General features: G+C 39.9%; 1 protein-coding gene and 2 non-coding genes across 11 annotated transcripts in view; 2 read left to right on the top strand and 1 right to left on the bottom strand.

The window, feature by feature from the left end:
- Positions 1–18,319, bottom strand: part of Bet5 (blocked early in transport 5) — a 550,922-nt gene that overhangs the window by 7,068 nt on the left and 525,535 nt on the right. For 2 of the 9 annotated variants that reach the window (XR_011392598.1, XM_070089794.1), the window contains exons 1-4: positions 14,309–14,475; positions 11,744–11,853; positions 8,701–8,754; positions 643–798 (exon numbers count right to left, since the gene is read on the bottom strand). Coding sequence is in view for 8 of the 9 variants with exons in the window: in XM_070089794.1 (XP_069945895.1) it covers positions 643–798; positions 8,701–8,754; positions 11,744–11,842 (309 nt within the window). In the remaining variant the exon portion in view is untranslated. Of the gene's footprint in view, positions 1–642; positions 799–8,700; positions 8,755–11,743; positions 11,854–12,798; positions 13,608–13,716; positions 13,747–13,784; positions 13,808–14,291; positions 14,480–18,319 lie in introns of those variants that run through there. The other 7 variants (XM_070089977.1, XM_070089896.1, XM_070089843.1 and 4 more) reach the window with 6 other exon arrangements.
- TRNAY-GUA (transfer RNA tyrosine (anticodon GUA)) lies at positions 4,459–4,549 on the top strand. The gene is given in 2 exon segments: positions 4,459–4,495; positions 4,514–4,549. It is a non-coding gene; the product is annotated as a tRNA-Tyr (tRNA).
- TRNAE-CUC (transfer RNA glutamic acid (anticodon CUC)) lies at positions 4,560–4,631 on the top strand. The gene has a single exon. It is a non-coding gene; the product is annotated as a tRNA-Glu (tRNA).

The raw sequence follows: 18,319 nt of genomic DNA, 5'->3' as shown, positions 1-18,319 counted from the left end.
CAATTAAAATCATATTTATTTTTGTAGTATATCTTCCATTCTATCACATGAGACCAAATAAAACGAGAATACAACCATAAAAACCATACGAAAATATACTGCTAAGGGGAGGCTAATGGCTGAGAAGTGAACTCCGTTATTTATGGTCCGATTTCTTTCATTTTTGGTGTACATTAAGAAGCATCTTTACATCATACACTGCCCATGTTTCAATAAGATAGTCCAACAAACAACGGAGATCCAATTCCCTAGATCAAGAGCAAGAGCCCCCTCACCAGTGTCAATTAACCTCCCTTGAGGCCCACTCGCATCTGGAAATTTTGCTCGCATCTGGAAGCAAAAAACAACTGAGCAGCTGCTCGTATCTGGAAAAACTCGCACATGGAGGCACTCGTAAGTAGAGGTTCCCCTGTACATGTATACCATATTTCGCAGCTTATTAGATGCATGTTTTTTCCATAAAAAGTCTCCAAAAACCACCCTGCATCCTATAAACTGAAGGTCAGTGACGGGTGCTATAAGTTTGGGGTGTGGGGTGGACTGTAGCTCTCCCAGTTACGTCCAATGCCAAGCCATTAAAATTAAAATGAGTCTAAAAAGTCGCGAAATACAGTACATACTTCAGAATACATTGACACATACTTGTGTATATATCTGATGAAGGAGCTCTTTTATACCCTGAGCATGTACATCAGTATTAAGGATAAATTTTAATCTTGATGGAGTCTCATAAAGATTAAGCCGGTACTTGTTGGTGGTATAGGTGAGGTAACCTTCTCGCAGATCCACAGGAGAAACCTGTTTTGAGAGAGATAACTGTCATTAAAAGTGCTGTAAGCCAATTAGTTTCTAGTATAAGTGAGAAAATTTGCCTACGGGTATTATTAGATACTGAAGCGTTCATTTTCACCAATATTTTGAGGAATTGTTAAATGTTGATGAAGATAGGGAAGCTGTGATTTCGTGTATAGGGCAAAGAGGAATAACATCTTGTAGGAGTGAGGAAGAGCCAGTTGTGAGTGTGGGGGAAGTTCGTGAGGCAGTAGGTAAAATGAAAGGGGGTAAGGCAGCCGGGATTGATGGGATAAAGATAGAAATGTTAAAAGCAGGTGGGGATATAGTTTTGGAGTGGTTGGTGCAATTATTTAATAAATGTATGGAAGAGGGTTTGGTACCTAGGGATTGGCAGAGAACATGCATAGTTCCTTTGTATAAAGGCAAAGGGGACAAAAGAGAGTGCAAAAATTATAGGGGGATAAGTCTGTTGAGTATACCTGGTAAAGTGTATGGTAGAGTTATTATTGAAAGAATTAAAAGTAAGACGGAGAATAGGATAGCAGATGAACAAGGAGGCTTTAGGAAAGGTAGGGGGTGTGTGGACCAGGTGTTTACAGTGAAACATATAAGTGAACAGTATTTAGATAAGGCTAAAGAGGTCTTTCTGGCATTTATGGATTTGAAAAAGGCGTATGACAGGGTGGATAGGGGGGCAATGTGGCAGATGTTGCAGGTGTATGGTGTAGGAGGTAGGTTACTGAAAGCAGTGAAGAGTTTTTACGAGGATAGTGAGGCTCAAGTTAGAGTACATAGGAAAGAGGGAAATTATTTCCCAGTAAAAGTAGGCCTTAGAAAAGGATGTGTGATGTCACCGTGGTTGTTTAATATATTTATAGATGGGGTTGTAAGAGAAGTAAATGCGAGGGTATTGACAAGAGACGTGGAGTTAAAAGATAAAGAATCACACAAAGTGGGAGTTGTCACAGTTGCTCTTTGCTGATGACACTGTGCTCTTGGGAGATTCTGAAGAGAAGTTGCAGAGATTGGTGGATGAATTTGGTAGGGTGTGCAAGAGAAGAAAATTAAAAGTGAATACAGGAAAGAGTAAGGTTATGAGGATAACAAAAATATTAGGTGATGAAAGATTGGATATCAGATTGGAGGGAGAGAGTATGGAGGAGGTGAATGTATTCAGATATTTGGGAGTGGACGTGTCAGCGGATGGGTCTATGAAGGATGAGGTGAATCATAGTATTGATGAGGGGAAAAGGGTGAGTGGTGCACTTAGGAGTCTGTGGAGACAAAGAACTTTGTCCTTGGAGGCAAAGAGGGGAATATATGAGAGTATAGTTTTACCAACACTCTTATATGGGTGTGAAGCATGGGTGATGAATGTTGCAGCGAGGAGAAGGCTGGAGACAGTGGAGATGTCATGTCTGAAGGCAATGTGTGGTGTGAATATAATGCAGAGAATCCGTAGTTTGGAAGTTAGGAGGAGGTGGGGGATTACCAAAACTGTTGTCCAGAGGGCTGAGGAAGGGTTGTTGAGGTGGTTCGGACATGTAGAGAGAATGGAGCGAAACAGAATGACTTCAAGAGTGTATCAGTATGTAGTGGAAGGAAGGCGGGGTAGGGGTCGGCCTAGGAAAGGTTGGAGGGAGGGGGTAAAGGAGGTTTTGTGTGCGAGGGGCTTGGACTTCCAGCAGGCGTGTGTGAGCGTGTTTGATAGGAGTGAATGGAGACGAATGGTTTTTAATACTTGACGTGCTGTTGGAGTGTGAGCAAAGTAACATTTATGAAGGGGTTCAGGGAAACCGGCAGGCCGGACTTGAGTCCTGGAGATGGGAAGTACAGTGCCTGCACTCTGAAAGAGGGGTGTTAATGTTGCAGTTTAAAAACTGTAGTGTAAAGCACCCTTCTGGCAAGACAGTGATGGAGTGAATGATGGTGAAAGTTTTTTTCTTTTTCGGGCCACCCTGCCTTGGTGGGAATCGGCCAGTGTGATAAAAAAAAAATTTCATTACTGTAACAACACATATGTCAGTCCAGCATATCATAGCTACCAGTGCACATACACTATTAGTAATGAATGATCCATAAGGATATAAAGAGCTTTATAATAACATTTTTTTTTCTGAATCACTGAAGAATTTGAACTTCCACAGCTTTTCAACAAGCATTGAATTTAGTCAGCCAAATCTATGTCTCAATAAAATTGCTAAAAATTAAAGTGAATAAAGATGAAATACAACATTCCAAAAAGTGAGGATTCCTCTGACATACAATAATAGATCAATGTTTAATAAATATTTGCTTCAATGGCCCTACGTAGCAATTTATTCCACTCATATACTGTCAAACCTAGTGTTAAACCCATAAGGGATATAGTGTCTGGGAAATGGGAGGTAATCAAAATTGATCCAAGTGGAGAATAGCTCCAATTCCTTGGATCAAGAACCCTTCACAGGCAACAAAGCACCTCTTGAAGGAAAATAAATTGGCAATGTTGAAACTTTTTTTTTCTTTGACACCGTCTATCTCCCACTAAGGTAGGGTGACAAAAAAAGAAGAAACACTTTAATCATTACTCGCTCCACTGTCTTACCAGAGGCATGCCACTACCACTGTTCATATGCCCCTGCAAACTGCAAATATCCTCACCACTCCTTCAGAGTGCAGGCACTGTAATTCCCACCTCCAGATCTCAAGTCCAGCTACCTGACTTCCCTGAATCCATTCATAAATGCTACCTTGCTCACACTCCAACATCTCAGTTTCTTATGTTTACCAATTAGTTTTCTTCCCCAGTAAATGACATTTACTACAGTGATAAAACAGCATCTGGGGGCCCCCAGAAATGTCATCTTATTGACACACATTTCCATCACTGAACCCAATGGAGTGTTGCATGCCTGTTACTTTAATGACCCTCAAAAAAGGAATAAATTTTAAAAATTTTCAAATTTCTAATTCAAGGGGCTATCAAAAATTTCCTGGATTGCTGTGAAAAAAATACATAGGCTTGCCTAATCACTTAATTGAACCTGTCTCTCTCAAAGTATTGTCTGGGAGGCTATACACTGATCCCAGCACCTCTGCCACTGTTTCAAACATTTCTAGAAGTCTTCTTTCCTAATGGTATCTAGCACAGCCTGCAATTCTGCTTGAATCTCCTCCACATTGTTAAAATGCTGCCCCTTGAATGCCATTTTTATTTTGGGGAAGAGAAAGAAGTCACAGGGAGCTAGATCTGTGGAGTAGGGAGGGTGGGGGATGACTGCCATGATATTTTTAGCCACAAAACAATGGTCTTTCTGGTCTTGAGTCAGCAAGCAGAGCACAAATTTTGCATCCACTCACCTCATGTTCAAATTTTTAGTCAAAATTCTTTGACACAACCCATATGAAATTACCACACTACTTGCAATGTCCTGGATGCTCTGACGATGATCATGAATAGCCTTCCTCACTTTTTCAATGTTGTCATCTGTTTTTGACATTGATGGATGACCAGAGCATTCTTCACTTTCAACTGACATTCGTCCTGCTTGGAATTGAGAAAACCATTCAAAACACTGTGTCCAACCCATTGCTTCATCGCCAAATGCTTCCTGAAGCATTTTGTGAGTTTCAATAGCTGTTTTACCAAGCTCAAAACAGAATTTTACACACACACAAACTCCTTCGATAGCTCAGTTGGTAGAGCGATGGACTGTAGTTGGTTGTAAAAGCAGACATTCATAGGTCACTGGTTTGAATCCAGTTCGAAGGATATGTTTAACTCCCATGTTGTCTAGTGGCTAGGATACGCGGCTCTCACCCGCGAGGCCTGGGTTCGATTCCCGGCATGGGAAAAATTTTTAGTAGCGACCAGTGAAGAGGCGGGGCCAGGAGCTTGGACTCGACCCCTGCAACCTCAACTAGGTGAGTACACATTTTCTTTCTTTTAAAGAATCCAATCTGTTACATACACAAAAAATTATAACAACGTACGTACTGACTTGACAAAAAATGCCCATCTAACCTCAACAGAATAACCGACTGTGCTGAAACCTGCCATGCTACTTCACAAAGGAATGTATTGTGTAGTGTGATCTACACTGCCGCCATATTTAACCCAGGAAGTACGTGAAAATTCGAGAACAGTAACTTTTTTGATAGCACCGAATATATATTTACTGTGTTATAAAATAAACACTACAAACTCATAATGAAACATTATTGCAATAGCTTGAAATATAAAAAATACAAGAATAACCTTTCAAAATACAAATGACCTAACCCCATAGCACTTTCAAAAAAATATATTAACATCTACATTATTTTTTTTTTATTATCACACTGGCCGATTCCCACCAAGGCAGGGTGGCCCGAAAAAGAAAAACTCTCACCATCATTCACTCCATCACTGTCTTGCCAGAAGGGTGCTTTACACTACAGTTTTTAAACTGCAACATTAACACCCCAACTTCAGAGTGCAGGCACTGTATTTCCCATCTCCAGGACTCAAGTCCGGCCTGCCGGTTTCCCTGAATCCCTTCATAAATGTTACTTTGCTCACACTCCAACAGCACGTCAAGTATTAAAAACCATTTGTCTCCATTCACTCCTATCAAACACGCTCACGCATGCCTGCTGGAAGTCCAAGCCCCTCGCACACAAAACCTCCTTTACCCCCTCCCTCCAACCCTTCCTAGGCCGACCCCTACCCCGCCTTCCTTCCACTACAGACTGATACACTCTTGAAGTCATTCTGTTTCGCTCCATTCTCTCTACATGTCCGAACCACCTCAACAACCCTTCCTCAGCCCTCTGGACAACAGTTTTGGTAATCCCGCACCTCCTCCTAACTTCCAAACTACGAATTCTCTGCATTATATTCACACCACACATTGCCCTTAGACATGACATCTCCACTGCCTCCAGCCTTCTCCTCGCTGCAACATTCATCACCCACGCTTCACACCCATATAAGAGCGTTGGTAAAACTATACTCTCATACATTCCCCTCTTTGCCTCCAAGGACAAAGTTCTTAGTCTCCACAGACTCCTAAGTGCACCACTCACTCTTTTTCCCTCATCAATTCTATGATTCACCTCATCCTTCATAGACCCATCCGCTGACACGTCCACTCCCAAATATCTGAATACGTTCACCTCCTCCATACTCTCTCCCTCCAATCTGATATTCAATCTTTCATCACCTAATCTTTTTGTTATCCTCATAACCTTACTCTTTCCTGTATTCACCTTTAATTTTCTTCTTTTGCACACCCTACCAAATTCATCCACCAATCTCTGCAGCTTCTCTTCAGAATCTCCCAAGAGCACAGTGTCATCAGCAAAGAGCAGCTGTGACAACTCCCACTTTGTGTGTGATTCTTTATCTTTTAACTCCACGCCTCTTGCCAAGACCCTCGCATTTACTTCTCTTACAACCCCATCTATAAATATATTAAACAACCACGGTGACATCACACATCCTTGTCTAAGGCCTACTTTTACTGGGAAAAAATTTCCCTCTTTCCTACATACTCTAACTTGAGCCTCACTATCCTCGTAAAAACTCTTCACTGCTTTCAGTAACCTATCTCCTACACCATACACTTGCAACATCTGCCACATTGCCCCCCTATCCACCCTGTCATACGCCTTTTCCAAATCCATAAATGCCACAAAGACCTCTTTAGCCTTATCTAAATACTGTTCACTTATATGTTTCACTGTAAACACCTGGTCCACACACCCCCTACCTTTCCTAAAGCCTCCTTGTTCATCTGCTAACCTATTCTCCGTCTTACTCTTAATTCTTTCAATTATAACTCTACCATACACTTTACCAGGTACACTCGACAGACTTATCCCCCTATAATTTTTGCACTCTCTTTTATCCCCTTTGCCTTTATACAAAGGAACTATGCATGCTCTCTGCCAATCCCTAGGTACCTTACCCTCTTCCATACATTTATTAAATAATTGCACCAACCACTCCAAAACTATATCCCCACCTGCTTTTAACATTTCTATCTTTATCCCATCAATCCCAGCTGCCTTACCCCCTTTCATTTTACCTACTGCCTCACGAACTTTCCCCACACTCACAACTGGCTCTTCCTCACTCCTACAAGATGTTATTCCTCCTTGCCCTATACACGAAATCACAGCTTCCCTATCTTCATCAACATTTAACAATTCCTCAAAATATTCCCTCCATCTTCCCAATACCTCTAACTCTCCATTTAATAACTCTCCTCTCCTATTTTTAACTGACAAATCCATTTGTTCTCTAGGCTTTCTTAACTTGTTAATCTCACTCCAAAACTTTTTCTTATTTTCAACAAAATTTGCTGATAACATCTCACCCACTCTCTCATTTGCTCTCTTTTTACATTGCTTCACCACTCTCTTAACCTCTCTCTTTTTCTCCATATACTCTTCCCTCCTTGCATCACTTCTACTTTGTAAAAACTTCTCATATGCTAACTTTTTCTTCCTTACTACTCTCTTTACATCATCATTCCACCAATCGCTCCTCTTCCCTCCTGCACCCACTTTCCTGTAACCACAAACTTCTGCTGAACACTCTAACACTACATTTTTAAACCTACCCCATACCTCTTCGACCCCATTGCCTATACTCTCATTAGCCCAACTATCCTCCAATAGCTGTTTATATCTTACCCTAACTGCCTCCTCTTTTAGTTTATAAACCTTCACCTCTCTCTTCCCTGATGCTTCTATTCTCCTTGTATCCCATCTACCTTTTACTCTCAGTGTAGCTACAACTAGAAAGTGATCTGATATATCTGTGGCCCCTCTATAAACATGTACATCCTGAAGTCTACTCAACAGTCTTTTATCTACCAATACATAATCCAACAAACTACTGTCATTTCGCCCTACATCATATCGTGTATACTTATTTATCCTCTTTTTCTTAAAATATGTATTACCTATAACTAAACCCCTTTCTATACAAAGTTCAATCAAAGGGCTCCCATTATCATTTACACCTGGCACCCCAAACTTACCTACCACACCCTCTCTAAAAGTTTCTCCTACTTTAGCATTCAGGTCCCCTACCACAATTACTCTCTCACTTGGTTCAAAGGCTCCTATACATTCACTTAACATCTCCCAAAATCTCTCTCTCTCCTCTGCATTCCTCTCTTCTCCAGGTGCATACACGCTTATTATGACCCACTTCTCGCATCCAACCTTTACTTTAATCCACATAATTCTTGAATTTACACATTCATATTCTCTTTTCTCCTTCCATAACTGATCATTTAACATTACTGCTACCCCTTCCTTTGCTCTAACTCTCTCAGATACTCCAGATTTAATCCCATTTATTTCCCCCCACTGAAACTCTCCTACCCCCTTCAGCTTTGTTTTGCTTAGAGCCAGGACGTCCAACTTCTTTTCATTCATAACATCAGCAATCATCTGTTTCTTGTCATCCGCACTACATCCACGCACATTTAAGCATCCCAGTTTTATAAAGTTTTTCTTCTTCTCTTTTTTAGTAAATGTATACAGGAGAAGGGGTTACTAGCCCATTGCTCCCTGCATTTTAGTCGCCTCATACGACACGCATGGCTTACGGAGGAAAGATTCTTTTCCACTTCCCCATGGACAATAGAAGAAATAAAAAAGAACAAGAGCTATTTAGAAAAAGGAGAAAAACCTAGATGTATGTATATATATATATATGCATGTGCGTGTCTGTGAAGTGTGACCAAAGTGTAAGTAGGAGAAGCAAGATATCCCTGTTATCTAGCGTGTTTATGAGACAGAAAAAGAAACCAGCAATCCTACCATCATGCAAAACAGTTACAGGTTTTTGTTTCACAGTCATTTGGCAGGACGGTAGTACCTCCCTGGGTGGTCGCTGTCTACCAACCTACTACAATAACTCACCTTCGTAACAAATGATTTGATGGAGAATATCATCCCGTACATCAGCTTGGCTTCCTGCAAGAAGCATAGAGTAATTATCAGTTTTAATCTGAACTAGCCTTTCAGGTCCATCAATACTGCTTCCCTGCCCTGTCTTACCAAACTGGTACATAAATCTGTGACTGGAGCAACAAGCTGACAAGTGATTATAAAGACACATAATGCAGAAGAAGCTTTTATTTTAGTCTTTCACTCAGGACCGAGCTTTATCAAATTAAGCTTAATTCTGAGTGGACTATCATGCTTCCCCGTATTATACCTTTATACCTGATTTAAAAATCATAGCTTTCTGTATATAAAGTAGCAATTTAATGACCACAGTAACTTCCTGGTCATGCAGTGTCAAACATCTAATTTTCAAATTAATGCAGAGCCATACAATATACCAACAGGTAACTAAGTATGAATAAGTACAGTGGACCCCCGCATAACGATGGCATCACATAGCGATTTTTCCGCATACCGATTACTTTTATCGCAAAATTTTTGCCGCGCATACCGATTAAAAACCCGCTTACCGATTTTCGTCCGAGACGCGTCCAATGTGCCCTCAGCCAGCCTCACATGTGCCGGCCGTCCCATTGTTTACCAGCCAGCCTCCGCGGTAACATCCAAGCATACACTCGGAATATTTCGTATTATTACAGTGTTTTCGGTGCTGTTTCTGGAAAATAAGTGACCATGGGCCCCAAGAAAGCTTCTAGTGCCAACCCTGTGGTAAAAAGGGTGAGAATTAGTATGGAAATTAAGAAAGATTTTGAAGGGTTTGGGGCTAACCCTGAGAAGCCTATGCCAGTTGTGGAATCCATTGTGCCTACTTCAAAGATTAAGGAAATGTGTGCACAGTGGGTTGAACTGCAAACCTTTATAGATGAAAATCACCCTGACACAGCTGTTGCAAGCCGTGCTGGTGACTATTTCAATGACAATGTTGTGGCCCATTTTAGACAAATCGTAAAGGAACGGGAGGTACAGAGCTCTATGGACAGATTTGTTGTGCGACAGAGGTCCAGTGACTCTCAAGCTGGTCCTAGTGGCATTAAAAGAAGAAGGGAAGTAACCCCGGAAAAGGACTTGCTACCTCAAGTCGTAATGGAAGGGGATTCCCCTTCTAAACAGTAAGAAGATAATGCTCTCCCCTCCTCCCATCCCATCAATCATCACCAGATCTTCAATAAAAGTAAGTGTCATGTAATTGTGCATGCCTTTTTCAGTTTGTGTGTATTAAAATTAACATTTCATGTGGTAAAAAAAATTTTTTTTCATACTTTTGGGCGTCTTGCACGGATTAATTTTATTTCCATTATTTCTTATGGGGAAAATTCATTCGCATAACGATTATTTCGCATAACAATTATCCCTCTTGCACGGATTAAAATCGTTAACCGGGGGTCCACTGTAATATCATATTATGTATACCTTTAGTGGAGATATCAAATAATAATAATAATAATAATAATAATAACTATAATTTATTTAGTAATTTTAGCATACATACAGAGGTACAAAAAAATACAGGTAAGAGCAGCATGCCAAAGCCACTTATATGCATAGCATTACGGGCTGGCTTAAAATTAACTTAAGATTAACTAAGCAATGATGAAATCAGTGATAAAACATTATTGTAAACAGATAACTATAAAGCACAAATGAGTATTACAAAGACAGGTCATATGGTTGCATGCATTGCTGTACATTCAGTCGAATGGAGTATTCTGTTAGGTAGTGTATTTAAAAAAATAATAAAGTTAGATTGGGTCCTAGGTTTAACATTTGTGTGATATAATTGTGAGTAACATTTAGGATATACAATTTATAAGGTTCAGTTATTCAGTATTTATTTGGTTTTGAGTGAGTAAGTGATCTTTGAGAAGAGACTTGAATTTATAAACAGGTAGTGTTTCTTTTATATTTACAGGTAATGAATTCCAGATTTTAGGGCCTTTTATGTGCATTGAGTTTTTGCATAGCGTGAGAAGGACACGAGGAACATCAAAGAGTGATCTGTGCCTTGTGTTATGGTCATGTGTTCTGTTGAGGTTGGTAAGGAGATGTTTGAGGGGAGGGTTAATATCAGAGTTAAGTGTTCTATGTATGTAATAGGTGCAGTAATAAGTATGGATGTTTTGTATGGTGAGTAGGTTGAGTGTTTTGAATATTGGTGGAGTGTGCTGCCTGTAGTGAGAATTTATCATCATTCTAACTGCAGCCTTTTGTTGGGTAATTAGTGGTCTGAGATGGTTAATTGTTGTTGAGCCCAATGCACAAATTCCATAGGTGAGATAGGGGTAAATAAGAGAGTGATAATAATAATAATTATAATACAGCCTCTCCTCACTTAACGATACACATGTAATTCTGTTCCTGAAACTATAGTTAATCTTTAAAAAATGCATTTTTTGCTAATAATTTTAGATGTCTGAAATGGATTAATTGGATTTACATTAATTCTTATGGGAAATATTATTTCGATATTTGGCCTTTTTGGTTTTAGGCCGACCTTCTGGAATGGACTACGGCCAATAACCGAGGGTTCACTATACTACGCTGGTAAACAAATTCGTCACTAAGTGAGGAACATACTATAATGGTAGTGAGTTTGTGTCAGCCATCTTTGATATTGTTTTAATGTCACCTTTGCACCATTTATAAAATTTTTAGTATATTTTTAAATGTTTATACAGTAGTGTACTGTATATTGCAGTAAACAGAACAGAGGAAATCAGCTCTAGTATACATTATTCAGGTATGCATACTGGTCAGAGAGCCCGTCCTAAGTCCGAGTCGTCGGTAAACAAGTACGTCGCTAAGTGAAGAGAGGCTGAAATATAATAATAATTATAATGAAAACATTAACAAAAATACTGTAATATACTAACAAAATTAACATAAACAATAGCAATAATAATTCCAAATAGACAGTAATAAGATTGAATGATAGGTGTATAATAGAATTATTAATAGACTTATTACTATACTTGATACAATAATCCATTTAGCTAACCTCTTCCCTTGTCATTCCAGATTGTTTATTTCGTGTCCACTCGGCATAATGTAGAAGCTGACCATCCCGGTCAAAAAGGTAGAGATTGTAAATTGTCATTATGGTGGTAACTGAAAATAAACAATGAATTAGTATTTATAAGTCAAACAACTATTAATAGCCACATTTTTCTTCAGCCTATAAAAAATGAATACTTTCTCTTGTATACCAATTCATGCTCAAGGATAACTAATTTATAATTGTTTTAATCAGGGGGAAACACTAAACCAACAGGGATCATACAGGCCCCAAGGAAATTAGTGCATTCAGGTCTGATCCAAGGAAGAGAAAAACATGTCCAGTTCCTTGAATCAAGAGCATCTCAGTGTCATCAAGGCACCTCCCTGGAGGAGTGTCTGATTTATGGAAAGTTATGAATATGTATGTATATTGGAAAAAAAAATTCTTGAAGAAAAATTAAAGAAATTTGCTTTTTTTTTTTACAAAATCTGGAACAAAATTTTCACCTACTAAATTACTGTATATTCTAATAAAAAATTATGAATTTATTTGCTTCAAATAAAGTCTGGGATACAAATTTCTTATCAATATTTACTATATTAAAAGGAAAAGGCTATCTGGACAGCAGTTGTGTAATGAACAATTTATTAAAGGCTATGGACAAGCCAGTAGGATAGTTACCAGTTTAAAGGTTAGATTAGGTTGCATTAACTATAAGAAAATACAGTATACTGTACATATTTAACCACAGATAAGAAAATTGAAAATAAATGAACAAGACAAGTTTGGCAAAGCCATTAATTAAAAAAGAATGAAGAAGGGAAAACAAATAGAATAGTAGTAGTAGTAGTTGTTGTTTATTGAGATTATTATATGCAGGGGCGGGGAGAAGGGAGAGTTAACAACACAAGAAAGCCAATTTCAATTAGGATCCTTAGGTCCTCCCCATGGATACGAATTTCCTGTTAAGCCGACTAAGTGAGTTTATTTAAGTATGGGTACACATAAATACAGTTACATAAACTATCATACATAGCAGCGAATGTGTAGATTACCTCAGATAACCCGAAGAAGTCAGACAAAGTGACTTATTTCCATTGGGGTCCTAGGAGTACTGACTAACACTCGTGTCTATTATTGTTAGGTAAAGTAAGGCAGCAGGTGTTCGGAGATTTGCCCATACATCCTGCCCCACCCACAAACCTGGGCCATTCAATTTTGAGCCAATATGCTACTTCTGAGTAACATAAAACCTAGGTAGTGATCCTCATGGTACTTGGTAGCAGCCGCAAATCTCACACTGAGAGACCAAGGTTTGATTTTCGGATGGGTGGAAATGACCTATTTCCTTACACCTGTTGCCATTTTTCACCTAGTAGAAAGTAGGTACCTGGGTGTTTGGTGACTGGTGTGAGTTGCATTCTGGGAGAGAGAATTAAAAGACCCCAGTGGATATAACATATACAGTCTGATGACATCCTGACTTTACTAAGATATCTTGAGTTAATAACCATCTGGGTTAACACTCTGAACAAAATTTTCTTGTTAGCCATCCAGGATAATCCAATAAAGTCAGAGCATCATCAGGGACTGTTTGTCTTATTTCCATTGGGGTCCTTTAACCTTGTCCCCCAGGATACAACCCACAACATTCAAGTAAAACCCATGTACCTATTATCTGCTAGGCATACAAAAACGTGCCCAATGTATCCACCCATGCCAGGGACCAAACCATGGACACTTAATATGTAAACTGGGCGAGCTGTCAACCAAGCCACAGGTCTAGGTTAAGTCATCATAAAATACCATTTTCGTATAACTATATGCAATAGGCAGTTATTAAATTCAAAGCCCAAATAACTTTCATATACTATACTGTAATTATTATCTCAGTAGATCGCTTACCAAAATACAAAACTAAAATAAGCACCCTGGTAGAAATATAAAGACATGAGTAATAAAAAATATCATACAGTATTTCACTTTGCTGTGTTATCCTGAATTAAGTCACTATGAACATTTTATAACAAAAATATTTTACAATTACTAATGCACCAAAACGGTACAACACAGAGGAATTGCCTCAAAACATGACAGAACTGTGGAGGGAGGGGGGGGGAAATAAGCTTAAATACGGTTCAGGACATTTATTATATTAAACTTTTGCTACAAGTGGTCTGAGAAACCACCCATGGCGAAGTTTCCTTTATAATAAATACCCTGAACTCTACATAAAGTATCATTTTCCACATTTTACTGGAATCACCAAACATAAGTAATTAAGTCAACTGTCAGACACTGCAGCATCATGGAATTAAGTTTGTTATTATTATAATCAAAGGGGAAGCGCTAAACCCGTAGGATTATACAGCGCCCGGGGGAGGATGTGGAAGGCATTCAGGCTTAATTCGGGGAACTGGAGCACAGATCCAATTATAATTAAGTTTCAAGTTACATAGACTGTCATACATAGCAGCACATGTGTAGAGAACCTTGCATAACCCAAAAAGTCAAAGTGACTTATTTCCATTGGGGGTCCTTTAAATACCTATTATTATACTATACCATTCACTTCTACGATAGAACTGTCCCAGAGCAGGACAAGACGACCACACTCCACCAAGACCAGTAGCTGCAGCTCAACATTAACACACAACTGTCAACATAAACACAGCAGTACCGTGGACGCCCACCTGCAGCTGCTGGTTTATCTCGGTGCTGCTGTCAGTCGGTCACCGGCGGCGGGGTTTGTGAAATAAGTTACTAAGTAAGTTTATTCAGGGATACAAAAACACAGTTATATAGACTATCATACATAGCAGAATTTGTGTAGAGAACCTGGGATAACCTAGAAAAGTCACAATCCAGTGACGTCAGCAGCTCTCCTCTTGCTCTTCCTCTAAGTTTATTCTGGTACAGATATACATAAATACAGTTACAGAAATTATCATACATAGTAATATATGTGTAAATTACCTAGGATAACCTCCCCCCCCAAAAAAAATCAGATAAAGTGGCTTATTTTCCCAACTGGTAATAATAATAATCTCAATGTACTATTTGCAAAGACATAAATAAATAAATAAAAATAATTTAATAATAATAATCTTGATTTCTCTTACTAACCCAAACAATTCAGTGATAATAGTGATTATACTACTACTACTACTAATAATAATAATAATAATAATCTTTATTGATACAAGTACATGATACAACTTATACATACCTAGTTGACATCAATGACATACTATATAGAAAGCCCCTGGATATGCAGAACATTTCGGGCAACTTAGGTTAATTTTGTCTCCCCAGGATGCGACCCACACCAGTCGACTAACTCCCGGGTACCTACTTACTGCTACGTGAGCTGGGACAGCAGGTGTATTAAGGAAAAACGACCCAGTGTTTTCACCCGTACCGGGGATCGAACCATGGACACTCAATATGTGAACAGAGTGCGCTACCAACCTAGTTTATTTATTATTTATTTATTTATTTATTTGAACATGATACAGAGAAGTACAAGGAATACAATTTTTAAAGTGCAGCATGCCAAAGCCCCTTGTTTGCAGAGCATTATGGGCAAGCTTAAAATTAAATTAAGTTTAACTAAGCAATGATATATTCAGTGGTACAAAAATTATTGTAAAACAGATAACAATTTAGTACAAATGAGTATTACAAAGACAGGTTATATGGTCATTTACTGTGTTGCTGTGTTTACCTGGAGTTTACCTGGAGAGAGTTTCGGGGGTCAACGCCCCCGCGGCCCGGTCTGTGACCAGGCCTCCTGGTGGATCAGAGCCTGATCAACCAGGCTGTTGCTGCTGGCTGCACGCAAACCAACGTACGAGCCACAGCCCGGCTGATCAGGAACTGACTTTAGGTGCTTGTCCAGTGCCAGCTTGAAGACTGCCAGGGGTCTGTTGGTAATCCCCCTTATGTGTGCTGGGAGGCAGTTGAACAGTCTCGGGCCCCTGACACTTATTGTATGGTCTCTTAACGTGCTAGTGACACCCCTGCTTTTCATTGGGGGGATGGTGCATCGTCTGCCAAGTCTTTTGCTTTCGTAGTGAGTGATTTTCGTGTGCAAGTTCGGTACTAGTCCCTCTAGGATTTTCCAGGTGTATATAATCATGTATCTCTCCCTCCTGCGTTCCAGGGAATACAGGTTTAGAAACCTCAAGCGCTCCCAGTAATTGAGGTGTTTTATCTCCGTTATGCGCGCCGTGAAAGTTCTCTGTACATTTTCTAGGTCGGCAATTTCACCTGCCTTGAAAGGTGCTGTTAGAGTGCAGCAATATTCCAGCCTAGATAGAACAAGTGACCTGAAGAGTGTCATCATGGGCTTGGCCTCCCTAGTTTTGAAGGTTCTCATTATCCATCCTGTCATTTTTCTAGCAGATGCGATTGATACAATGTTATGGTCCTTGAAGGTGAGATCCTCCGACATAATCACTCCCAGGTCTTTGACGTTGGTGTTTCGCTCTATTTCGTGGCCAGAATTTGTTTTGTACTCTGATGAAGATTTAATTTCCTCATGTTTACCATATCTGAGTAATTGAAATTTCTCATCGTTGAACTTCATATTGTTTTCTGCAGCCCACTGAAAGATTTGGTTGATGTCCACCTGGAGCCTTGCAGTGTCTGCAATGGAAGACACTGTCATGCAGATTCGGGTGTCATCTGCAAAGGAAGACACGGTGCTGTGGCTGACATCCTTGTCTATGTCGGATATGAGGATGAGGAACAAGATGGGAGCTAGTACTGTGCCTTGTGGAACAGAGCTTTTCACCGTAGCTGCCTCGGACTTTACTCTGTTGACGACTACTCTCTGTGTTCTGTTAGTGAGGAAATTATAGATCCATCGACCGACTTTTCCTGTTATTCCTTTAGCGCGCATTTTGTGCGCTATTACGCCATGGTCACACTTGTCGAAGGCTTTTGCAAAGTCTGTATATATTACATCTGCATTCTTTTTGTCTTCTAGTGCATTTAGGACCTTGTCGTAGTGATCCAGTAGCTGAGACAGACAGGAGCGACCTGTTCTAAACCCATGTTGCCCTGGGTTGTGTAACTGATGGGTTTCTAGATGGGTGGTGATCTTGCTTCTTAGGACCCTTTCAAAGATTTTTATGATATGGGATGTTAGTGCTATTGGTCTGTAGTTCTTTGCTGTTGCTTTACTGCCCCCTTTGTGGAGTGGGGCTATGTCTGTTGTTTTTAGTAACTGAGGGACGACCCCCGTGTCCATGCTCCCTCTCCATAGGATGGAAAAGGCTCGTGATAGGGGCTTCTTGCAGTTCTTGATGAACACAGAGTTCCATGAGTCTGGCCCTGGGGCAGAGTGCATGGGCATGTCATTTATCGCCTGTTCGAAGTCATTTGGCGTCAGGATAACATCGGATAGGCTTGTGTTAATCAAATTTTGTGGCTCTCTCATAAAAAATTCATTTTGATCTTCGACTCTCAGTCTGGTTAGCGGCTTGCTAAAAACTGAGTCATATTGGGACTTGAGTAGCTCACTCATTTCCTTGCTGTCATCTGTGTAGGACCCATCTTGTTTAAGTAGGGGCCCAATACTGGGCGTTGTTCTCGATTTTGATTTGGCATAGGAGAAGAAATACTTTGGGTTTCTTTCGATTTCATTTATAGCTTTTAGTTCTTCCCGCGATTCCTGACTCCTAAAGGATTCTTTTAGCTTAAGTTCGATGCTTGCTATTTCTCTGACCAGTGTCTCCCTGCGCATTTCAGATATATTGACCTCTTTTAGCCGCTCTGTTATTCTTTTCCGTCGCCTGTAAAGGGAGCGCCTGTCTCTTTCTATTTTACATCTACTCCTCCTTTTTCTTAGAGGAATAAGCCTTGTGCATACATCGAGTGCCACCGAGTTAATCTGTTCTAGGCATAAGTTTGGGTCTGTGTTGCTTAGTATATCTTCCCAGCTTATATCGGTTAGGACTTGGTTTACTTGGTCCCACTTTATGTTTTTGTTATTGAAGTTGAATTTGGTGAATGCTCCCTCGTGACTAGTCTCATTTTGTCGGTCTGGGGCTCCTCGCATACATGTCTGAACCTCAATTATGTTGTGATCTGAGTATATTGTTTTTGATATGGTGACATTTCTTATCAGATCATCATTGTTAGTGAATATGAGGTCTAGTGTATTCTCTAGTCTAGTAGGCTCTATTATTTGCTGGTTTAAATTGAATTTTGTGCAGAGATTTAAAAGCTCGCGTGAGTGTGAGTTTTCATCAGAGCTGCCTCCTGGTGTTATTACTGCAACAATATTATTTGCTATATTCCTCCATTTTAGGTGCCTTAAGTTGAAATCCCCCAGGAGCAAGATGTTGGGTGCAGGAGCTGGAAGGTTTTCCAGACAGTGGTCAATTTTTAACAGCTGTTCCTGGAATTGCTGGGATGTTGCATCCGGAGGCTTGTAGACTATCACAATGACTAGGTTTTGGTTCTCGACCTTTACTGCTAAAACTTCCACTACATCATTTGAGGCATTTAGCAGTTCTGTGCAAACAAGTGACTCTGCAATGTACAGGCCAACCCCCCCCCCCCTTT

This window comes from Cherax quadricarinatus, chromosome 1, assembly GCF_038502225.1.
Source record: "Cherax quadricarinatus isolate ZL_2023a chromosome 1, ASM3850222v1, whole genome shotgun sequence".
NCBI classification, from domain to species: Eukaryota; Metazoa; Arthropoda; class Malacostraca; order Decapoda; family Parastacidae; genus Cherax; species Cherax quadricarinatus.
The sequence above is the reverse complement of the archived record's forward strand: the minus strand, read 5'-3'. Positions and strand labels throughout refer to the sequence as shown.